Source organism: Mus caroli, chromosome 1 (genome assembly GCF_900094665.2).
Source record: "Mus caroli chromosome 1, CAROLI_EIJ_v1.1, whole genome shotgun sequence".
NCBI classification, from domain to species: Eukaryota; Metazoa; Chordata; class Mammalia; order Rodentia; family Muridae; genus Mus; species Mus caroli.
Window position 1 is genome coordinate 88,075,710 of NC_034570.1, and position 25,792 is coordinate 88,101,501.

A 25,792-nucleotide genomic window follows, 5' to 3' on the forward strand; every position below is an offset into this window, starting at 1 on the left:
ATTGTTCCTCTCTATGTCTGTTCTCTACTACCCTTCTACTTGATACTACCCTTGAAAAGAATATGACAACTTCAGTACTCTGATCCTGGAAGAATATAAGAAGTTACCAGGTATAAATGAGTTAAACAGGTAGCCTAGAACCAACTACAGAAAGGTTTAGGCTGAGATAACTGACAAGACTTTAATCACACATGTATGAAAGAGAAATGTTTACTTGGTTTATGCCACAATGATTTTATGGTGGCTGGTTATTGCCTATTATCCTAGGAATAGCAGATTGAGACAATAAGCTAGAATCAAGCCATATGCATATTTAATTGGGAAAATATAATAACAAAGCAGTAAATAATCTGTTTGCTGGAACCACAAGGGGTCTGTATTTAGCAATATTAGTAGTCACACATGTTTTAGCAAAATTATTTTCTATCTCAGTTTTCTTAGTTGTAAATTAAGAATAATAATGGTGTATTTTTGGTAAAACAAGATAATATACCTTAAAGCCTGCCCTCACAGTAACATAATACTTTCTCCAATAAGGCCACACCTATTCCAATAAGGCTACACTTCCTAATAATGCTAATCCCTGTGGTCAAGCATTCAAACACATGAGTCTATGGGGTCCAAACCTATTCAAACCATCACAGTTATTCTGACTCTATCTTTGATCGTTTTATAGTTCATCCAGCACCGATAGTGACAAATACAAAGAATTCAACAAGGAAAGGTAAATATAGAGGAATCTACAGTACCCAATATTGCAAAAACTGGGGACAACACAGAAGACTATCTCCTGGTGGCTCAAAAAGTGAGCTCGACCATCTATTAAAACAAAACAAAACAAAACAAAACAAAACAAAACAAAACAAAACAAAACAAAACATAAAACAGGTGTTATAAGAATGTCTATACTGACTACAGCAGACCTGTGGGCAAATGACAGTGTATCTGCAGAAATTATAGCACAACACCTATTGAGAATGAAGAACTATGTTTGTATCAACCAGAGATATCTTGTTGGCCAAGAGGTTGTTATAGAGGCTTTTTTGACTCCTTGGAAAATACTACAGAGTCAATTACATTATAATTAAAAGATGTACTGATTATTTGCTAGTAGGGCAATAGTCTTAAAGCCCAAGCTCATGCATGTTGTAAGTGTAAGTGGTAAGGGGAAAGGCTTTTTAAAGGCAAAACCACAAGATCTTCAATATTTATGCAAACAACCAAATACTGGTCAGTTCTGCCAAGCTTACGTGGGCAAGGCAAAACAATCTTTGGGTATCTGCGTAAGTAAATTACACAATTAAAAAAGCACCTAGTCATATCATAATGTCATGGCTGTGCATTTCTGCATGTGGTCACTGAGTCAAGGTTACTGGGAGCTTATCTTCAAGGGACTGGAGTCAGAGACAAATGGCTAATGGCTACCAAGTTGGATCTTAGCATAAAATGAAGTTTTGTTAGCCCTCACAAGGGAAATACTTCAGCTCTTGTTTGAAAATGCCTGCAAAATTAAGTAGAATTCACAGATACTTGTCTTGTGACATTCTGCATTTTAAGACTGGAACAGGCTGTCTAGAACATGTCTTCAGCTGTGATTTTAGAGGTCCTCTATAGCTACTGCAGTGTCTTCAGGGTAATCCTAATAGTTTCCAGGACATGGACTAAATTGCAGTTCCAGACCCTTAAATAGCTGACTCTTGACAGATGTCTGAGAAAGCCTAAAAAAAAATCTGTTTATAATAGACTGAAAGAAAGCTCAAGAAAGAACTAATCATATTTATACACAACCCAGGCTCCAATGCCCCAGGCAGGTGTCTGTTTTTTCTCAGTGTTACTTGATGGAAATCTTAGATAAAGGCAACATTATTCAAATGTAAGAGAACTAAACTTGGAGTTCAAGTTCTACAAAGTAAAATAGAGTAGGCAGATCACAGTCCCAGATATTTGCTAAGGTAACATACAAACTTTCTCTCTTCTATAAGTTCAGGGATAGTTTTGCAGCTTGAGGTAGCCCATAGCAAAAACTAGTTAACAGGGGCACAATTTTCTTGTTGGTTTTATTTCAAAAGGATGACTGTAGATCTCTGGAAATTGACAAGAGGGGTTTTTACAAATATTTACACTTTAAAGGGGGAAAACCTGAATAAACAACTCTACATTTTCCAAAGAAAGGGATTCCAACAATAGTCGATACCCTTACAGCCAGAAAAAAGCTCTCTTTAAAGTTTGTGATCCTCCAGAGGGAACTGAGAGGAAGTGTTTACTGATTAGATGTAGTTATGAGGTTTGACATCAAGGAAATTAAATCGAGTTTCCCATTGCTACCGTTTCCCCACTTGGAAAGAATTGTAGGCATAACTGTTCATCTTGTTCAGGTTACCCATTCTGGCCCAAGCCTTTTCTCTATTAGGCACACTCCTGAGACATGGAAAACCTAGATTGGACCTCTCAGAGGGTCCCACAGCTACGCGTGCGCAATAGGCTCGAATCTCTGACGTCACTGAGCGCAGCCCGCCCCTACATATTAGCAACCGGAGGCGTCCGTAGCAGCAGTGGCTGCGGGGATGTACGAACTTCCGGTTGTCCCGGCAGGCTGCCGCCTAAGCCGCCGCCTAAGCCGCCAGGCGCAGTCTCAGCCACCGGCTCTCCGCCAGAGAGTCGGCTCTGCGGTTCTGGCGCGCCCATGGTCGGCGCTGCGGACCGGGAGGCCGGCCCGGCGGCTGCGGCGTGCTGAGAGGCCGGCGTGGAGACCATGCCGACCCCGCGCGGCTGCTCCGGGCCTTGCCACTTCCTGGCTCTGGCCTTCGTGTTGCTGTTGCTGCCCGCGCTAAGCGGGTCCGGGGCGGTACCGTCGATGGCGGTCAGGGAGGTGCAGAAGTCCAAGCCTCCCAAGCCCGGGCCGCACACGCTGTCGCCGCTTCCTCCGGGCCCCACCGCGGCCCAGCCTCGGGGCCAAGCTCAGGCTGATGCCGCCGAGCTGCCAGGCTCGGAGAGCCGCAATGGCAGCATCCCCGGGGCGGGGTCTGAGGCGGACGGCCTTGAAGGGAAGGCCGGAGAAGGTTCCCAGGGTGGCAGCCTGGCCGTGAGTCCCAGTCCTGGCGACAAACCCATGACCCAGCGGGCCCTGACAGTGTTGGTGGTGGTGAGCGCCGCGGTGCTGGTGTACTTCGTGGTCAGGACCGTCAGGTGAGGCACAGCCTCGATGGGCACCCCTTGCAGCCTAGAGCTGGCTGACAGGTGACCTGCTCCATGAAGCGGGGAGAATGTCTGTGACCTGGGCCTGACTTATCCCCTTCCCCGGCCCCCAGCGTCAGGGACTGGAATCTAAGACCATCTGGTTGGCTGTCTTAATGCCTGTGCTGCCTTAGCTGGTGACACAAGCTGTTGCCTTTCCTTTAGAAACCAGTAACCTACCCCCAACATCTTGCTCTCTGAGGCTTGCCTCTGCCTTCACAGACCCTGAAGTGGAAGTGCTCTTCCATCCCCTGGAAGTTTGATTACAGTGCTGTGCAGTACTTCTCTCACTACTCTGCAGTTGGTGTAACAGCCTTTTGCCTGTTAGAATGCACTCCTATTTCTGAGGCAGGGTACCATAAAAGTAGCGCACAAAGTCCTGATTGGGTGTTTCACTTTTGCAAAACTTGCCAATTATGTTTCTTAGATGGTGCCCTTAATCTATCCCAATGTTAAATTGTCCTCAATTAATTGGGCACCACATCCCTGGAGAGGTGTCACATAGAGGAAGACCCCCAGCAGAAGGGGCTAGCTAGCCAAGAGAACAACTGTGGTTTCCCTTTCCCTAAAATGAGAGCAGATGGTATTTTGTGAGATCTGTACTGGTTTGTTTATTTCCTGTTTTCCAAATTACTTCACACTTTCCCATAACTACACCTTACCATTACTTAATGTCCTTAAATCCTCAAAACGAAATGTAGATTTTTTAAAAAAAGTACTTGTGAATGGAAAGCCAACATGGCGTGTTTTAAGTGGTTGATTAAAATGGTACAGTGTTTCTATGTCGTCCAAAGAATCTTATGGAATCTGTTTCTTTTACACATCTTCCTTAGCTACTGTTTTACATCTGTTTTCCAAATAACACATTCTCCTACAAGTATATGAAATACAAAATATTTACTGGTAAGGCTGGAAATTCTAATTGGAACTGATATCAAGAAAATATGTCACATTTTAGTGTTGTATATATTCTTAAAAAGAATCAGAAAAGGGTATTAAAGTGCACCCTTTTCCAAGTTGATATGTTTTTGAGGGTGGATTTTCTTTGTATCCATTAGCCAAATTTTACAAATGATTGGATGCAGACACAAATTTGAAAATCTAGGGTCCCTCCTCCCCTTTTTTATTTTTTGTACTCGGTTTAGGCCAAATGTTAAATAGATTTTGAAGGGGAAAAAAGTCACTTTTTACTATTTTTGGTTTTATGAATCGTTCGTTAACTTAAGATTACTTTTTAAAATCAAGTATTTAATTTGTCCAGAGTTCATTGATACTAGGTTAGAATCCACATATATAGCTTCCTGGAGCCCTTAATAAGTTCTAAGCATATAAAGGAATGCAAGGCATTTGAAAGCCCCTCACATGAGCAATATCACTGAGCTGGAAGCTGTTGATTTACAAAGTTCAGAAAATCCACACCCACTTTGTCACTGGCGAGTTAGATAATGCTCAGAAGTTATTAAAAGCTCATGACCACCAAAGTGGGACTTCTTGATGTTTAGAAATCTTAAAGGAAACTTAAATCATTTTTACTATGCAGTTTTTATGTAATACTGTACATAATGCCTATAAGGACCATATTATTCATGGTATGTAGAAAGCACAGTTACACTGATCATTTTCTCCATATGCTTCTTTTTTCCTATTTTATTTTTATTCCTCCTTATTTGGAATCTTTTATATAAACAGTTGCTGCTGTTGCTTTTCTGTGTTCATTTCCTTACAACTTGAAAGAACTCAGCCTTTTCTGATTCGCCTGGATAATTCCGTATCCTGTTGTATGAGAGCACCAGATTTAGAACTGGGGCTGATAAAAACTGCGCACTCCAGGCAGCATCTCACACGTGGGCGCAGTCCAAGTTCTACATTTAGTTGGCTGTCTAACATCCAAAACGTGATTGGGGCTGACTAAATCTCGGCATATCCAGAACTTGCTCCCTTTACTTCCATATTGTGTTCTTTATCCTCATTATGGTGGTTGCTCATTCTGGCGCCTTTCCCAAAGTATGCGTGACAGAGAACCAGGGCTGCTTACTTGTGCCAAGGGAGTCCATTCCCAGGTCACTTCTGTAACCGATGATATGGGCTAAAACTGATTGTTTTCATTGTAAAATGTTATTATATCAAACTCTATGAGACTTTAAAAATGCTTTGTCTTAATCAAACTTGGTATCACAAATATTTGGATAGAAATAATTTATTCTGGTAGTATAGAATTATTCCAAGCAACAGCATTCTTTCTGTAGAGGAACTTGAGTACATCACTAGAGTGCTATAGGAACAAAGTAAACTTAGTACAATGAATACAGCTTCTCTCTGAATATGGTACTTGTCTGTTCTGTTCTATACTGTATGCCCATTGCTAAACTTTGTAGCTCTGTGCACGGAGTATAGAGCGCATAATGTTGCTTAATGGATGGGCCTTCGTTCATGCTTTATGGTGCTGAATAGGTAAGTGGTGAGGATAGACATAAAGCGTGACTGCTACTTGCTGATAGAAAAAGAAATACTCAATTACTATTTAATTTCTTTCTTTGTAGGACTTTCTTCCTATAGTAAACTGTGTAAGGCCAGAAAACAACTATAGACAGTTATTACAATTTCAAGGGTATATGTTGATTATATAAAAAGTTTCTATTATAAGCTTAGGATAATTGTTCTTGTCTTAAAGCAAACATTTTTTTTTTCCTGCCATGTTGTGTCCTGTTTATTCATTGTGTTTATTCTACTTTTCCTCCTTTGGGAAGTCCCTTGACTTCTCCAGTCACAGCACTCTATGAAATAGAGAGAAAGAATCCTTTGAAGTGGTGGCAGTAGGCACCAAATTTAGCATTGATTCAGCCATTCAGCCAGTCAATATTTATTCAGCTGCCCACACTGGGCAATCACAGTATCATTTTGAAATAAATCAGCATTACTGCCCCCATGGCACTCACAGCCTGGAATAGCACAGGGACATTCATCAAACAGTTCACAGATAATTAAACAGTGCAGTCCCCACCCCCACTCACTCTCTTCCTCATTGATAGTGGATCGTTTACCTTTCCACCTTGGCTTCTTTGGATGATAGGGACTATATGTATGTACAATTATTGTACAGCAATTAAGAATAGAATTATGAAAATTATGTCTGGGTTCTATTAATATTTAGCATATGAAACTGCACAGTATTAATATAGTTTTAACCATATACTGACTGAAAACTTTAAAGCTTGTACGAGGCTTCCTTCAAAGAATCTGACTTTGTACATAAAACACTACTTTTGAGATTTTTATCTGTCATCTGCATAAGCTAGTCAGTATTAATTGCTGATTGATGTGTGTCAATATACCATGTCACATAATATGATAATTCTTGCAAAAATCCTCAAAGTAGGTGATATTCTTCTGAAGACAGTTGAGTCTGAACGAGGTTAAGGGGTTTATCTGGAGCACATACATAGGACCTGCCCAAATCCAGATCTGCCTGAACCTAACTGTGGTCTCTTTTAACAAATATACTTTATTTAGGGTGATAGTGTATATGAAAATGGCCAGCTGGTTTATAAAAAAAAATGAACTTGGCAATGTTTCTGTGTAAAATAAGAGTTTGGGTGAATGTTCACTTTTTAAAACTTTACAGATTGACAAAGTAAGACAACTTTAGGATTTATTGATATTCATTACTGTGCTAAACTGAAAATAATTGTTGTTGTTTTGAAAATAATTTTGTATGCTATGTTAACCCAACATCCTCTCCTTCACAGATGTTCTTCATTTGCTAGATATAGTCAGAGAATAGCTGTATTTTAAAGCAACTACTGCTGCTATACATTGTCATTTGTCTGATTCTTCTTTATTTCTATTTGTCTGCCATCTATCTATCTATCTATCTATCTATCTATCTATCTATCTATCTATCTATCTACTTATTTGGAATTTCACTATGCCACCCTCGATGGCCTAGTATTTGGTATGAAAGAACAAGGCAGTGTTAGATTCAGAGCTGTGCCCACCGCTGTCTGTAGTGGCACTAAAGCTGTGTACTACCATGCCCAGCTTCTTACCTGCTTTCTTGAGAATATGAGTACTGAGTGAGTTTCACCACCAATTATAAAATTAAGTCATTGAGGGAAATTCAATTTAGACAGTGATAAAGATAGGAAGCCTGCATTGCTATTTATATCCATTAGTCATTGCCATTAATTTAGTAAGTACTGCTGAGTGCCTGCCAGTACTAGGCCTTGTAATAGGAACTAGCAGTAGGTAAGAGGAGAAGTGCTACATGTTTAAGAATCTATCTAATTATTATCCCTTGAAAGTGTCATTTGTGCTCTCGTTTTGTATCAAGAGAGATGAAAGTACATTAGTATATATTTAACAAATATGATGCCTCAAAAAATATTTTTTTTTGTGGGATGAAACTTTCCCAAATGTTTATGTATATTGTGATATAATAATACAGTGTGAAATATGCTGTGTGGTCTTCTCTCAAGATGTCAAAATATGACCAGGCGTGGTGATCTCAGTGATGAGACAGTGTAGCTTGTCAGTCATCAGTGTGGAAGGAATTACTGGAGATTAAGGAAGACCAGAGAAGAGTGGCTATTTTACTTACTACATTTCATCCAGGAAGAAGGACAGTGCTTCCACCCAAATTGTTAGCAAGTAAGAAGGCCTGAGCAGCCTGAGACTGTAAAGACTCTACTAAGAAAAATAGTTATTTCATTGAGCTTTTCAGCAGAAATAGCCTCTCTCACCCTTCTCTCCCTACAAAACAGGAAGAAAAGAAAGGAAGGAAGGAAGGAAGAGAAGATTGGCTAAGTGATGGGATTTTCCAGAATTTTGAGCTATCAAGCAGTCAAAAGAAAGAAACAGAAGAGAACAGAACAAGTTGAGGGTTTGAGCAGCACGGAGGCTGCACTGAAATGCACCCGGCTAGGAGAATAGAAGGTCCCCACACAGCCCTGTGTGCTGTGTGTTCCCACCTTGACATGCAAGGTCCAGGCTGGACTGACAGTTCTGGTGGTTTGTGAATCAGGGAAAGTGAAGGTATCTCAGGATCTACCTATAACAGGCAGTGCAGGTCCTGCCAGTTGACAACCATTTACTAAATTTTCAGGGAGATAATGGTTATTGTTTTCCTTATTTTTCAATGTGATCTGAAAATCTACCTCTTTTATCCAATAATTTAGACATAATACTTTTGAGAGTTTCTTTTTCTTTTTTAAGACAATGTTTTACCTCATGTAGCCGAGGCTGGTCTCAAATTCCATATATAGTAGAGGCTAGACTTGACCACCTGATCTTCCTTTTTTCATCTCCTAAGTACTGGGATTACAGTTGTGTACTATCATGCTGTCCTTTTGAGCATTTCATTTTTTAGTTGTTACTAAACATTACTACCATTGTTACTATTAGTGTGTGCTACTGTAAAAAAATAACTATCTAGTCAGGTGTCAGGGAGATGATACAGACAAGGCAAAAAATGAAATTCCTGTGCCAACTCTGCCTTTCAGTCAACTTCCAGAGTGATCCTCTGGTTTCTTCATATATAGATAGTTAAATACAATGAAACTTTGGAAAGGTTTCCAAATGTGACAGTTATAACAAAGTTTTAGGCCTAGCTGCACAGAAACTCCCTAGCACAGTAGCAAAGCTCCTGCGACCTTTACTGTAAGAATGAGGTGTTTGGCTGATAGAGCTCAGGGCTAGGGCCTAGAGAGAAAGGATTTGTAATAAAGCCTAAGGATAGATTTTATTGGTGGAGGATGCAAAGTACATGGGACATCTTTCCTAAGGATGGGTTCCAGTCACTTAGACAAAGCCTAAACTATGCTTAGGATATGGGGGGATTCAGGTGGAGGCTGACTCCTAGTAGAAACAATAGCCTGATTCTTTGACCGTTTCCACTTTGCATTCCAGAAGTCCAGGCTTCATTCAGTTCCTTCTGTTGAAGAAGATAGGCCCATGTGATCTGATCAACAGTCTCCTTTCTACAGTGCTCTAAGCTGTGATTCCTATAGGAAGAGAGAAGTTTTGGATTACTATATAAAGAGATGTGCATTCAAGATTAAACTCTCTGTTTCTGTTTAAATGCCAATACTGGGAAAAGAGCAATAGAGAGGGAACATTTGAAGGACTGTGGGAAGCACAGAAGTTGAGAAGACAGGGAGGAGTAACTTAACACAAATCCGTAGATCCCTGTCTCCTTATCTTTTATACTCATAGCCTGGCTTCTGGTTGCAGCACACTGAGTTAATGGAGCATACATACAGAGGACTCCTTGTATGCGTCTTCACATCTTTGTTAGCTGTGCATAGAACAGTGTGTACTTTGCTTTGACAGCATCACTCCTCCTTGTTCCTTTTCTCTTTATTTTGAGTATCTTGCTTTTTTATCAGTTCCCTGCTTGATGAATTCTTTTTTTCTGCTTTTGGTTGGTTAGTTTATGTTCTTCTGAGGTTCAATGTATAACTGAGCCAGGCTGGACCTCTTATTCCTCCTGACTCCACCTTTGGCAGCCGTGGACCACTCAACTCTTCCTGTGTTGATAACCACTTGTCTGCCATGGAGAGCAGGTCTTTGATTCCTGAGGTCTCTTTCCAGACAATGGAATATGAATATTTGCAAAGGGAATGTTCTAACCACTGTTAATGTATTTCAGTGGCATGTGGGCCTTTCCCTTAGCCCTTTGTTCAGTCTATATACTACTATGACCCGTTACTATTTCAAGTGACACCTGGTGTGTTTGGTTATAGAAATGGAAGGAGGTGAAGAGAGAGAGATGTCGAGTTAGAGTTTTGATTATGCCGCATATCCAGGTTTGATTCTGGGAGGAAAATTGTAGAGAACTAGCACCCTAGGTCACTAATGTTACTTCCTTTATTATTTATTAGTACACAAATTGCTTCAGATGAACTCTTGTTTACAAATTGCTACATTAATTCTTTGTTATGATAAATGATAAAAAGTTTTATTTATGTAAAAATACAAGCATATATGCTTATATATTTAGAAGCTGAGGTCCACTTTGCTTTGTTTTATGCCTTAGCTCATAAAGAGCGTGCATGTGAATATGTCTGTGTATGTGAATGATTGACATAGTCCTCGTTCTAGCTTGAATATATTATGAAACAAAGTTTCTGCTATTAATATTAGTTAATATTACTTAATATTGTCCTGACACATATTCCATTAAAAGAAAATGAAAAGAAACAAATTTGTGAACCAGGTCAGGTATTCTCATGTCCATAACGTAGTAAAGTGAAATGCAGTTTTATTCTGTTGTGTTTATTTTATGTGGCATCAAATGTTTTCACATAAAATTTTATAAAGCTTACTTTAGTACTTTTGATTCTATAAATGGCTGATGCATATTACTGAAACAGACACAGTTCTGACTGAACTGAAGATATTTAGTGAAACATTAAGGAACCTGCATCTAGGTTAAGACAGCCATTTGAATGACTTATGATGTGATTAAATGTACCTCATTATACAGTACTCTTTCACTGTCTCTTCTGCCAGTTCAGGAGTCCATACTTTTCTGCCTATTTTAGATAATATTCCTAATATTCGTTAGTCACCAACAAACTATACCTTTAAGTTGCAGTATGTGTTTATTATGGCTAATTAAAAATGTGCATATTAGCGACTGAATATATATATATATATATATAATTATTAGCACATTTATATGTATGAGAGTAAAGAATGTAAGGAGTGGTTTTAAAGCCTCATTTAGATTTCAATTGAAAAATAGTGTAAACTGGGTAGTAAAAGAAAAAAATAGCGTTTTTACCTTAATATTTTTTTTATTAAAATGTATAGTTTGTTTTATGCTTAACATTTTAAATAGCTCATTGGGTCATCACAATGATTTTAAAGTTTTGTGTTTTTGATTTTCCTTGAGAAATACCACTACATATAGCACCGTTTATATGGCAGTTGATATTTTATGTATAACTCTTATGATGTAAGGTCCGGATGTCACAAGGTCAGACCATACAGCAGATCTCAATTGACAGGTTTATTGGGGGAGGGTAGTATACTGACCCTACCTGAGGGGGAGGCACTGGCTTTTTATAAGGGATGTAACACATGTGCATAGGGAGGATATATGGCTCAGAATGACAATGGATAAGTGTAGTGAAAATATGTCACATCTTGGCAACTATCGATGATATATCCTGTTGTCACTGTGTCTCTAGGGCAGGCCAGTGAAGATTTCTGGTTGTTAACAGTAGCTGTCATGACCGTGTAAGCATCATTGAATGTACTGCTAGAATGAGGAAAGACAGTTTTCGAGAAATGACATTTTAAGTTATTCTATTAATATAAGACTTTTAAGTTTTGTTTAATTTTTATGAGTTAATACATATATTAATTGGTAAATTTATTTTAATCAAGATGCATCTCCCACTAATTAATATTTAGTATTAAACTATTCTGTCTCTATGTAAAAATAGGTTCCTGCTTTTAAGAGATTTTTGGAAATAGTATTTACATATATTACTGAATAAATGTACAATGTAAACTATAGAGAGAAAATGCCCAGATTATATATAAGCTGGAATTCCTAGGTCAGTGCCTCCTGATGTTTGTATCACACCTAGGAATGTGATGTAATCTCAGATAGATGCATTTATTTGTTTGCTGAAGATTAATCATCATTCAACTTGTGATGACTTGGATTATAGGTAAAGCATTAGCTAAGTTAGTCCAGGATACTAGCATGTTGTTCGATTGTTGTACACGAGCTGGGAATAGTAAGTTTGTTACTAGAGATATATTCTCATGATCTCAAGTTCCTCATTGACTGAAACTGTGGACTGGGAAGTCATGTGATTTAGAAAATGCACTGAAAGAATTGCCAAAGAGAAAGAAGCTCTATTGGAACTGCCAGTATCTACAACCTGTGCTGTCCTAAGTCTTTGCTCACTGTGTGAGAGCAAGCGAGTCATCACAGATATCTAAGTAGCACCTTAATTACCAATCATTAAGTGAAAAGGGACCAGAGTGACTGCTTACTTCCCTTAGTTTTTTTCCTTTTTCCAAAGTAATGTTAGTAGCTTTCCTGTTAAGTACTTTTAAGAAGTCTAAATTTAACTTGGTAAACAAGCTAAATTCTTATAAAGTTCTTATAAAGTCCTAGACAGAAGAATTTTTAAGGACTGTAAGCAAAACAAAATATTAAGATAGATATGTGACAGAAATCATATAGGCCTATAAAACCCAAATAGAAGCAAAAACTTAGGATTATGTTTTATATAATTTGTGAGAATGTGTGCAAATGTCTGTGTGTTGATTTATACATCAACACATTTTGCATTGTAATTTGCTAGTTTAAGTATGTAATTTCTCATTATATAATGCTATTTTATACCTTACACTGTCTTGTTCTTTCTAGTTAAAACACGTATTAGGCTTTACATTGGTTAAATATGGGATGTTGAATACTGTTCTGAAACTAGTTACTTCATCACCTTTCAGTAGATATAAAGATAGGTCTGTAAGAAATGACTTGTGGAAATTATATTTTTCTCCAGATGTAGTAATAGCTTACAAATTTTGATACCTGAGAGTAGATATTTTATACTCAAAAAGTAATGTAGTGTCTATTGGTTAATATGGCACAAACACTGATTTTAATGTATGCATGCTTGCATAAATGTACAGGCACTTTGTCTTTCAGGGTTCTCAGTTACTTTTGAGGGGACTTTTAATACTCTGCCATTGGAGCTGGTTAATATTTAAATATCAGTTAACATTATGTCAAGCTGAATAAATTATACGTTAAGTAAAATGAATTTCATTTGTGATCATTTGTTGGAATACTTTTTCTTTTGTTTCTAATATCCAACAAGTCCCTGTAAAACACACACTGAATGTCCTGTATAGTGTGTTGATACTATCGTGTTTTATTCTTAGGTATTGAATGTATCGTCATAGTTTGGATCACTGAGTCAGAAATCACCAGCTTAGTGATGCCGAGTTTATTCCTGAAATATTTGGTTTCTTTATGCCTTATGCCTCAAGTATGATCATTTTAAAATTCTCAGATTATTCTGATGTGTAGTCTAGGTAATGAGCCACTAATCTAAATCGGTGTATGCCTAGGGCTTCCTATACCTAGCTTTTGGGTGGTAATAACAGTGCTTAGTTGTGTCTGTCAATAAGAAGGCATCAAGGACAAGAGATAAAGGCTGAAACTAGAGTGCTTCAGAAAGATTTAGTATCTGAAGGAAGGCTTGCAAACTTATCTCTAGGGGCTGGAGAGATGGCTCAGCAATTAAGATTACTGTTGTTCTTCAGAGGACATTGAGTTGTTTCCAGAACCCACGGGACGCATTTCAGAACCAACTGTAGCTGCAGCTGCAGCTGCAGCTGCAGGAATGTGGCACCCTCATCCTTCTGGCTTGTGTGGCATCCACACACATTTCATTCACTTACACATATTCATACATATATATACACACATAAATAATAATAGCAAATATCACTCAATTTTAGTTCACAGAGGTTCAGGAGAGTATGCTAGACAGGAGAAATGTTGAAGTCATGCAAATATATAGGGATGAGTTTATTTAATGAATTTCCAGGAATCCTTCATGCTAAATTGATTGTATTAATATGCCTGAATTTTAATCAGTTTTGTACTGAAGGTGTGGTTGGTAAGAAATACCTAAATTCTAATTAAAGAAACAAATTAATTTCTTTAATTTACAGTTACATATAAAGATAAGGCTATATTAAAATAATTGTATTTATTTATTTGGTTGGTTTACTAGGATGAGAAGAAGAAACCGAAAAACTAGGAGATACGGTGTTTTGGATACTAACATAGAGAACATGGAATTGACACCTTTAGAACAAGACGATGAGGATGATGACAACACATTGTTTGATGCCAATCATCCTAGAAGGTAAGTTGCTACAGTGTGTCAAGATGCAAACCTTTGCTCAGACAATTGAAGTACACTATCATTTTACAGGCTTTATTCCAGCAGATTTTATTTGGTTCTGTTTAATGAAGTTCTTTGTCCTGCTCAAGCAATGGATTTCATTCACAAGGCTGTGCTGGAATGGATATAAACTACAGTATACATTCACTAAAATGAGCTTTCTCTTTGCAGATTTCTTTGTAGTGTTTAAGTTTGAAATGTTTCATTCTTGCAGTATACATTACCTTAGCATATATTTGCTTATGTTTGTTTTTAAAAAACATTTAGTAAACATGCTTTTAGTTTACAATCTGAAATGATTTTGTTAATTCACATATTTGGTTTGCAAATACTTCCAGATGGAATTGTAAGTCTAGAAGTTTGCTGTTTCATGGCATAGCTCTGATCTCTATATTCAGATCTAGTCCCGTAACACATGGAGATCTTTCCTAAGGTGATTGGATGAACAAAATTACAAGGGTTTATGAATTAGTATGAGTGCAAATATAATGAGAAGAGGCAACAAAGGTTTCAGCAGATAGTAAAGATATGCTAAGAGAGCATGGGGTTTCTTGTGAAGGCAAGGTAGAATCTAGAATCATATAAATCAGAGGGCATAGAAATCTTTTACTTGATGAAAGTTATTCTTTGACAGTTTCACATATGCATATAGTACATTCTGCCTAACCTCACTCCCATCTTGTCTCCCTCTCCCCTGGTATTCCCTAACTCTCTCTCTTACACTTTTCTCTTCCACAATTGGGCCTTTTTGTTCAGATGCAGTGAGTTTAACCTAGACCTGTGAACACTGGTATGCACATATCCACTGGATCATGGTGGCCTCACTGTTAGGTCAGTAACTGCTGCGCATGGCTCTTCCTTCACCTGAATTGTTTAGTAGCCAATAGTTCAGCAGGGAGGAGTCAGACCCCAGTTCATGACTGGCTATTGACAGGTTCAGTGGTATACAGGCCCAGTGCAGAAGACTCAAGCTGCCCTTTGCAGTGGCTGTGCCATGTCCTGAAGACACGGTTCCATTGTTGTCCTGTGTAAATTCCAGCTGTTGTATTCTCTCTACTCACTCATCTCAGAGGTTTTCTGAACCTCATTGGGGTGGCTCAAATGCCCTGCTTAGGGCTAAGCTTTCAACTACCACTTATTAACACCTTGGGCAGCTCTGATTCTGTTTCAGTGTTGTTCCTTGCAGAGAGATTTAGAATGCAGTTTGGTTCCATGTTTATTTATCTGAACCACAGTAGTGAATACCCCACTAGGCCCTATGCTCCCAAGCTCCTAGCTTTGTGGTTTTTGTTTGTTTTGTTTTTCTGTTTATAATGCCAGACATATATTCCCCTGGTAGAGGCCTAAAATCCTGTCTAAAAGCCAGTGGACATATGCTGGTTGTCATTTTAGTTGTTAAGGTTTGTGCAGGGTTACTTTTTTTGTATTGATATAGAACTGAATAGTTCAACTTTTGTTACCTTTCTTTTAGATCCCAAGATTTTTCTGTTGTTAGAATGAAGATATCTTATATAGCTGAATAGCATTGCTCCCAAAAGCCATTATTTATTTAATAAAATTCTCATTGCCAAATTTGTGACTTCTCTTTAAGAGTTGATAGTTGGGAGTGCCAGCAGTCTTTATGATATCTTCCAGCCCCAAGAAAGCTATTAGGGAGAAAACTTATGGCTCAGTTCTAGCTTGATTTCTCCATATCATGGAGCTGAATGTCATCGTTTGCGATGACCATAATTATATTCAATTATGCTAAATATGTATGAGATGTCTGCTCTATACATTCATAGGAAAGACAAATGAAATTTACAGTTCATGATTACCTCCAAAGAACAACTCAATTGGAGCATCAGTTCATCTCTATTAAATATGTTGTCATTTGAATGGAATCATCCTCTCTGTTTCTGTTTGAATACTTAGTTTCAGCTGGTAACATTGTTTACTCAAGCTTGTAAAGCCATTAGCCAGTAGAGCCATTAGCCAGTAGAGTCATTAGCCAGTAGAGCCTTGCTGAAGAAAGTAGGACCCGTCAGTGCAGTTTACCAGGTCAGTACCTAGCTCCAGTGTCCTCCTGCTCCTGTTTACTGACTAGGGTTCCAATATGACTAGCCACATTGTCACTCCCTTGCCTGCTGCCATTCTTCCCCACCATGATGGAATGTACCCTCCAAACTGTAAGCCAAGTTACAGTCTTACTCCTGTAAATGTAGCTAATACAAACCCTTCAGGCTCTTACAATCATTCTGCAGCTTTCCCTGACCTTATGTGGAGGAGTGTTTTGTAGATGGATCCATCGGACTGGGCTCCACAACCCATTTTGAAAACTACGTTGTAGATTTTGTAGGCAGCCAGAGTAAGAAGAAAGATGAGTTAGATCCTGCAATTATGAGAGGGATTGGTACTATTTAAGATATCAGAGGATATTTAAGGGCATTACACAAATTTAGGAATTAAATTTTGTAGGCAGAGGAGAAAGACAGTAATAATAAAGTGGTTCAGTGTTTAACAATAAGGTAGTGAAGCCATTGAGATTTGAATCTTAGTTTATATCTCAGTGGGTATTAAATTTAACAGCAGTCATTGTGGAGCACAGTCAAACTGAAATGAAGCTATAGGAGTTATTATGGGTCATCAAGTATGAAGCCAGTTTTATTGTAAGGAATTATGGGTGATTATGAGGTATCCCAATGATCAGAGAAAACTGAATGATCATTCTGATATTAGGATTAGTGATTGATATTTACTATGTGCCCAGGTATTCTAGCAACCTCTGGCTGCACAGGGTGACCAGAGGTAGACAGATTGCCCAGTTTCGCGTGGTTAATGGTCTGTTCGATAGACATAAGGCTAGCAAGACAGAAAAACAGAAATGTAAAATAGTAAACTTGGGATTAGACATTTTTATTAAGAATCAATGGTAGTTTACTTTTGAAGGCATATGTTTATTTTTAAAATGAGAAACAAAGATGGATAGTTAGAGACACAAGTAGCAAAATACAGTAAAATTGTTTGTGTGTTCTTCCTTTACTCTCTGCATTTGTGTGTTTGTGTTAATGTAGATTAAATCCAGAGTCTAGCAGATTTATGCTATAGAAGCACCTCTGAGCTCCCTCCTCAGCTCTACATTGGTGTTTTTATACTAGATTTGTATTTCTCAGTTGGTAGAATTCATGAGTGGAAACATTAGAGAGTGGAGTTTTTTTCTTTGGCAAGACTGTTAGCGATACATTGAGCTTTGTAATAGACATACATACATACATACATAGATAGGCACATATGTAGGTTTATGTTTCCAACTCTGAATGTAAAGGTTGTAAGAGTGAAAGGATTAAGACATATACTGTCAGACTGCTTTATAGAAATGTCAAAAGCTACATCCACAAATTCTCACCAACATAACTGCTTAAGATGAGCTGAACAAAATCAGCATTAACAGGCATGTGGAACTAGAGAAGAGAGGACCACAGGGACTCAATACCACACAAAAAACTACAACCAACTAAGGAATGCTAAGAGTGAAGAACTAGTTTTCCTCAGAGAAGAACACACCCATTGGTTATCCAGCAGCAAATGGTCAGCCCTGTTGTATGTATATGTGCTGTACATAGACGGAGCAGGTTGTGCATATGCCTTTAGGAGTGCATGTGTGTATTCATATGCACATACATGGAAGTTATAGCTATAAATTTGACAGAGCAAGCAGAGATATATGGGAAGATTTTGAGGTAGGACAGTGAAAAGGAAATGATATAACCTTAAAAATAAAATATAAAATTAAAAAGAATAAAGGCATATTAAGAAGGCAAACAAGAATCAAATTTGAATGAAGTTGTAAAAGAAGTAAAAAGATTAAAAATAAAGCCACAGCAAATTTATAATGATAGCAGAGATGACTTATCGGTGCACCTAGCATATTTTCACAGAATTCTTAATGATGTATTTAAAAAAAAGCACTTTATATAATTATCTAACTAAAGTCATGCTTGGTAGATTTACGCTCATTAGCTCACCATCCTTAAGAATTTATATTACTAAGGTAGCTTATTAAATAATTTTGAAGTTTGGGTTTCTCCACATATGTTAATAACAGGGACTATGCTCTTGTTCTCCCCTCCCCCACCTCAGTGACTTGGTAAGCACACCACCACTGAGAATCTTGGGTAGCATTTTATAGTACTTGTATCAAATTTTCAATAGTTTTAAGGAAAAAAAAAAAAGAGAATATCCCAGTCAGAATCGCATCCTTTCTATACTGACAAATTCCAAACTTCAACAGTTTTATGTCACTTCTTGATGGCTGACTTTAATTTCCCCTTTATGGCACAGTATATGATGAACATAAGCAGACAGCACAGAACACTTGCTACCAGTTGCCGTGAAGCAGCTGCTGTGAAGCCTGTTCCTTCTATGGCTGTACGTTACTAGCTGTCCTCACCACTGAACACAGGGATTTTAACAACTGAAACAGGAAGGCAAACGCTACATCTCTCAGCTCTTGTACATCATTAATCTGTATCTTTGAAAGATGAATGGAGCTACTGGACAGTTTGTTCTGCAGAATGGATCAGACACAAAGGGAACAATAAAGAACATGGAAAAGGCTAAGGTGGAAAAAACATCAAGAAAAAACAAAGTAATAATGAGGAAGAGGAAACACTGTGGGTTATTTTAATATTATGTCAAATAGAATTTAAGGAAGCACATTGATTAATAAATAGAATTTTGTACAACCCTAATATTCTTCCAATGTACCATTATGTATTTGGATATGTATGTGTGTGTATATATGTGTGTGTGTGTGTGTGTGTGTTTGTGTGTGTGTGTATAGGCATATATGTAGTCTATACCAATTATATATAATATCTAAATTACATATCCAATGGTATAGGCTAGTATATGTGTATGTGTGTATATGCACACATAATTTTACAAATATAGTATTATGTATATGCATATATACATAATTTATATTCAAAACATATACATAGTACTGCTATGTGAACATCTGGTCTTGAACTTGTAGTGATTGTCCTGAGCCTCATGAATGATGAGATTGTAGGTATGAGTTACTATGTCTCGCTTTAATTACTATATTGTATAAAAATTAAAAATGAATCTGCATTCTATTAGCAGAAATAATATTCTTTACATAATATGCAATATACATATATGCAGTAATAAACATTACTGCATAGAAAATATCTCAGTAATTGATGCACATTTCACTAGGCGGGAACAATTCATTTTGTCTTGGGAACATGAGGTACTAAAACTGTCACAGGAATGACTAAGTAGACACTATGCCGCCCTTTTTACTAGGAGTGCTATCAGAATGGTCTTCTAAAGGAATTCTTTCTTTTTTATTATTATTAGATATTTTCTTCATTTACATTTCAAATGCTATCCCCTTTTCTAGTTTCCTCTCCAAAAGTCCCCTATACCCTCCGCTGCCCTAGAATTCTTACAATTCCAGTTCGAGGGAGGAAAATTGGGGCTGACTCCTTATCCTGGTACAATCTCATTCCATTTGTTTAGTATTTATTTGATTTCCATCTAAAATATAAACATCCCCATTCTGTCCCTTCCCTCACCTAAGAGTCTCCGCTCCTATTAGTTTTCTAGATATGGATCCAAATCCCACAGGACTGGGAATCCTGCAGTTTTCTTTGTTTCCTGCTGCATGAAGAACCTTAGCATTCTACACTAGCAATTGTAATTAATTTTCAATCATATCTTACCTCTCCTGCATTAATACTTATAAAATTATCCTTTATCAAACAGATTCTTTGTTGTTGATATTTTGTTTGCTTGTTCGTTTGTTTTAAAGCACGGAATCGTTTCTAGGAGGAAGGGGAATCTTCTTCCTTACAATTACATAAATTTAGCTTTGTACTGTTTGTAGAGAGTTTGTCTTCCTCGTCCACTCTCTTGTTTAGGAACTGTAAACATGGGAAGAACATACCAAGGTTTTACATGATGGGTGGCATTTTCTCTTCTTTTGAACAGTAAAAACTCAGGAGATCAGATAGCATGTCTTTACTAAAACAAACTACCACTTTTCTGAAAAAAAGAAATCTTCAGAGAAAATGTCAATAATCCACTACACTATTGGGAGAGTAAAACAACTTTAGAGCACAAAGAACAAACAGAAACAGTATATCAGTAGAGGGAAGTTTAACTTCTGTCCAAAATAAAGTAATAATTATAATGATAGGAAGTAGAAGACAACTCTAAAATTAAGGAAACAGCCTTAAAAGTGAGTACTAACATTGTCCAGTGCTAGGCTAGTAATTTGTGCTAACTATGTCATTTTAAATCCCTAAATTTGCTTCCTCACTCCTTTCACGCTGCCATGTTTAATTTAATATTGTATGTGTTCATTATACTTTGTACGTAAAGACCCCTAATCATAACAATACTTTCTTGCTGTTTATATCAGTGTCAGAATCAGAAAAAGAGTTTCATTTAGGTGTTTAACAGATGCAGTAGTTAGCTGGACCCTATAGGGCTGGAAATATAGATAGGTGACTGCACGGTGCTGTGACATACACTTAGCAGTAGAATGTGGTGGGCAACCAACTGACCAAATGGTATTTCAGAATAGAGGTCTTCATTTCAGGTCAAGATTAGCTCTGTCTTGTGAGTGATGCCCAGGCTGAATGTGTACATTTACAAGTACAGCTGTCTTACAAAATAAAGAAGTGAGATTATTCTTTTACTTTATTAATTGATCACTGTCTTCTCAGCTTCACAACACTGAACAATATTTTTGACTCTGAAAATAAAGGAAGGGGATCAGGAATTCACAAGTGTCTTTAGCTATGTGAGACTATAATTGAAAAAAAAAAAAAAGGCAGTATTTCTGAGTTAATAAAAACCCAGAACCAAGCATGGTAGATCATGCTGTAATCCTAAAACTTGAGAGGCCAAGGCAGGAGGATTTCTGGGACTTCAAAGTGAGAACCTGTCTGGAAAAAATTAAAATTAAAATCTTTCAGTGTATTTGAGGTGATTAAACAACAACAAAGCATGCTTTTCAACTGTTTTCTACACCAATCCACATACTGGCCCGTGCTGGCTGGTGGAATACTTGCCTGCTTTGAGTGCACAGGGCATCATCAGAGCATTGACCACTGAGATTAATAAAAGATTCTACCCATATTGTGTCCTTTGTTTCAAATTGTTGCAAGTTCTGTGGAGACTTAAAACATTACTTACTTCATCTAGGGCCTTACTGCTTTTGGGCTGGTGACCAAAATAGCTGAACAAGCTGCCAGTTTAACTCTGACATTGTAATGATACTTCATGCAAGTATTTTCCTCTCCATCTCTTGCAAGCTTCATCTCTGGAATAATTTGGCAGCTTGTGGTTGCAGTTGAACATCTTGTTTTGTGACAGGCTTTTATCATCATATAGAAGTTATTGACCTGTGTTTATCTAGGACAGTATGCCATGTCAAAATATGATCTTCTTCAGAGGACAGGGTATGCTGGCAGTCCTGTCTTCAGTGGCCACAGTCTGTTCTAATGGCTTTCCAGCTTTGATGTCTATCCCTCTGAATAGGCACAGCTCAGCACTTGGCACCCTCAGTGTGCTGTGGCCCCTGACTCTAGTCTAACATCTGTGTTATTTCTTCAGGAAGTAGAACTTGGTTTTGTTTTTCCTCATGTAATGCTAATGCCATCCTGGTTTTCTGAGAAAATCAACTGAATTAAGGGTAGCAGATGAGAAGGGCATATTGATGAAGTGATGTTTGAGTTACAGTTATTTTAAAAAATGCACAAGACAGCCAGATAAGGTCCTGTGGGAGATGTTTCAAGGAGAGTTGAAAGCTCCAGCCATGGTATGGTGTTGTATAAGTGTGCTCTTGTTCTCAGGCTTTGAATGTAGAACATGGAGAAATGTATCATAGCTGGAGCCAAGGTAAGGTCATGTAGAAACAAAACCAAATCTCTAAAGACTGATTTTGTCAGTCAAGAATGCCCCCAGACCTTCCCAGGCTTTTAAATAGATGAGTGAGCCTATGGCACTCTTGTTGTAGATGACCCCAGTGACTTGTAAATGGCTCACGATTAGATTTACGAAAGAACCTGAGGTGCAGTATTTTCAGATACTTTATGTGGTCCATGAGGAGTGAATAGAAACGAAGATTCGTATTCTTATAAGTAAGGGAAAAGTGAGACACCCCAGCATGTGTTTATTGAAAACTCGTCCATTGCTGCTCATTGACTGTGCCAGGGTCTGACTGGGTAGTGCAGAGTGGTCGTGAATTTATCCCTCTCATCCACACCCACCAGAACTTTGTCTTGTATAGGATTTTTTGTTGTTGCCATGCTACAAATATCTGAAAGATTGTTTTTTCATTGAATGTGATTTCAGAACTATGGGTTTTGATCTTCATTTCAAAAGCCAAGAGGCAGAAATAGAGAACTGTATTTATAGAAACTCTAAAAGAAAAAAACCAAAAAAACACCCCTGTATTTCCTGATGCCCACTGAAATAATTTGTTAATGTTCTGTGAAAAATTTTATTGTGAATATAAATGAGATTTTATTACTCATAATATGTATAAAATTATTTTGAATAATTAAAATTACAGTTCAAAGGATAATATCCAAAGTAATTAATAGTGACACTGTCATATGATCAGAGTGGCTTACAATAAAGATTTTTTTCTTAGTTTATGTTATTCTCTTCAAAACTTCTGAATCTTTAAATGTGTTTATAAACCAGTATTATTCATGTTTCTATTTTTTCATTTTACAGATGAGTATGTGCCTTTCATGAGAAGATTTCCATATTTCTACTGAAGAACAGAGTTTCTATGTCTAAGGAATAAGAAGCCACTCTATCAAGGGGAGGGGAATTTAAGTTACATACATTATGTCAACCTTTAATTTGTTGATACTCAATCCATAGTGCATCATTTGGTTACAACTTTGTATAATTGGAACTGCTGTATTTATTAGTGCGCTCTGTGTTATTAGGGACAAACTGTACTGTGCTGGATTTTCTGTTTGAAAATTATTTTAAGACTGTTTTCTGCAGAGCTTTTGTCCCTGTCTTTTACCATATTATTGTAACTTGGCTTTCTTTATTAGTCCATTGTCGTTGCTTTCGTTTTGTCAGTGTCATAATGTAAAGAACTATAAGCCACAGCTAACTGCTATGAGTAAATACAATTCTACTAAACTTTTTCCCATTTTTATGGGGAAAAAGCCAAATCTACTGTTATTTTTGAGTTTGTAAATAGTAATAATTGTCTGTGCTAAAGTATGAAAAAGAATAAATATGATTTAAAATTATTTAAGTGGTACAGATAGAATGTGTTTATAAAATAAACACTGCATAATTATATATTAACATGTGTTTTATATTATCTTTATATTCTGAGTCCAAAACATATGTTTCCTTAACTATAGTGTCTCGGTGGATCTCTGTGAGTTTGAGGTCAAGGATGAATCAGACAAAGGTTGAATATCTTGCTAGAGATTAGATATTTTTGAAAATCTATGAACTTCAAATACATTTGTAGTATAATGAGAGAGAGTTAATATAAAATGTATGGTTATAAGTCTGAGTCTTGTCAGAGATCAAGAGATTGAAAATTTTCATCTGTAGACTTCGAAGTCAGGATTTTATCTAGAGACTAGCATTATCTTGCAACAAATCCATTCCCACCCAGGTCTGATTTTAACACATTTTAAAATTTAGAAGAAAACTTAGAGAAAAAGCATGAGTCATAAAACTCCATTGCTTGTTAACATCAGTGAGGTCATTAAAATGTGTGACGAAATGGAATGATCCCGAGTCACAGTAGTTTATAAGGATGTTGTTATTTATTAACATCAACTTTATGATGTCTACTTTTACTGTGTTTGACATTTTCTCTGTATTAAGCTGGTTTAAAAAAATCTACCTCAAAAGCTAAACTCGGCTATTTTATAGACTTCTGCTTCATGATGATGAATTAATTTGTTACTGACTAAAGCCAACCTTGAGGCTACTCTCATTCAACAAGGCCACAATAAAATCTCCTCTAAGAACGAGAAAAAGATAAAAAGAAAAATGGTTGTATATTTAAATATAACTCAGGCCTGTTATTTCAAATAAAACTCAAAGCTTCACATACTAAAACAGCGTTCTTGTTGCCACATTCTCTCCTTATATTGAGAAGCTCTGCTGGCTGTCCACCGAGGTCATGTGGCACCATCATTCTCTGGCTGGGGTTGTGCTCATCTTAGTTTCACCTTGACTGAGACTCCAAAGCAGCTTACTCATATGCAGACAGTTGATGGAGAGGTCAGTTATAGTGCTTAACATGAATTTAGCAACTGGATTCTGAAAATCATCCTAAGGTAAATGTGAAAAACAGCCACCTATCTTAGGATTTCATTTCAGGTGTGTGTGAATATCGGCTCTGACACATTCTATTCATTAAGCCTGTCACTAAGATTAATTTAGAACCAAGGGAAAGAAACTACAATCTACATGATTGAAGTGGAAATTTCTGTATTCTTTTAACAGCTCAGTTGAATCATGTGATGTTTTTCTGGAAACTGTCTTGTGAGAGCATGTGATAAAAGCAAACACTTGAGAGAGAACATGATGTTTAGAAAGAACATAATGGAACCCCACAAACAGTGAGAGGATTCTCTTGCATTGCTACACCATGCAACACTTTGCTGGTCTTTGCTGGTTTTCCTTGGTCTTCACTTCCTAGAAATAGACCAAAGAACTTCTCATGACAGTGGTTGTCATGATGGAGGCAAGAAACCATGGAACTAGAACAACGTAATATAGCAAGGAGGATAAATGTTGCTAGAGACCAACTGCTTGGTGAAGGGCCGTTATACTAGCCTATGAGAACAAATCACTCAGATGAGGTCATAATTAAACATTACCATGTTGTAATTTTAATACCTTGGGATAGGATTGAGGAGCTGCAGGAGAGCCATATCAGACTCTGAAACCAGAGAGTCATTGATAGAGATTTAGGCATTTGAAAATGCAAATAGTGAAAGTAAGAGAGCAATCAGACTACTGCAAGCATGAGGAACCCTGATAGATAAATGAAAAAAGAGAGTTGACTTGTATTGGTTTCAGAAGTCTCATGCCAATATGATAGGGGAAGCCATAGCTAGAAGTCTCAGGAATCAAAATGTTTGATGCTAGCCAGGGCTATACAGAGAAACAATGTGGTACTCAAATTAATATCCCTACATTTCTAGGAGAGAGCAAATAAGGAAACTAGAGATGATACGGTAGATGCTCCTGGGGAAGGTATTGATAACAGGTGATTGAGAACAGTCATAAACTGTGCCCATTGTTGAAACACAGGACATCACAGGGATTGAGTTTTCAAATGTATAAAAGGGACCACTGCTGACATGCCAACAGTCTTGTAGTTATCAAACAGACCTTGTGTGGCAAGAGCAGTAGCCCATAACAAAAGAAAAATTGTAGATACTTGAACAACTGGTACAAGAGCAGCTGGACTCACAACATATAGAAGGGTCTACCAGCCCATGGAAAATCCCCCTGTTGTAAAAAAAAATAATGAGGAAAATGGAGGATGATATCTGATTTAAGAGTAATGAATAAAGTAATTAAACCAA

The 25,792-nt window shown here is 37.4% G+C and overlaps 1 protein-coding gene across 1 annotated transcript; it reads left to right on the plus strand.

The window, feature by feature from the left end:
• Positions 1 to 2,558: 2,558 nt before the first annotated feature.
• On the plus strand, positions 2,559 to 25,792 carry Fam174a (family with sequence similarity 174 member A). Its single transcript, XM_021165920.2, has 3 exons — positions 2,559 to 3,186; positions 14,007 to 14,141; positions 22,941 to 25,792. Exons 1-3 carry the CDS (start codon positions 2,753 to 2,755, stop codon positions 22,942 to 22,944), a joined length of 573 nt encoding a protein of 190 aa, XP_021021579.1. The 5' UTR covers positions 2,559 to 2,752; the 3' UTR covers positions 22,945 to 25,792.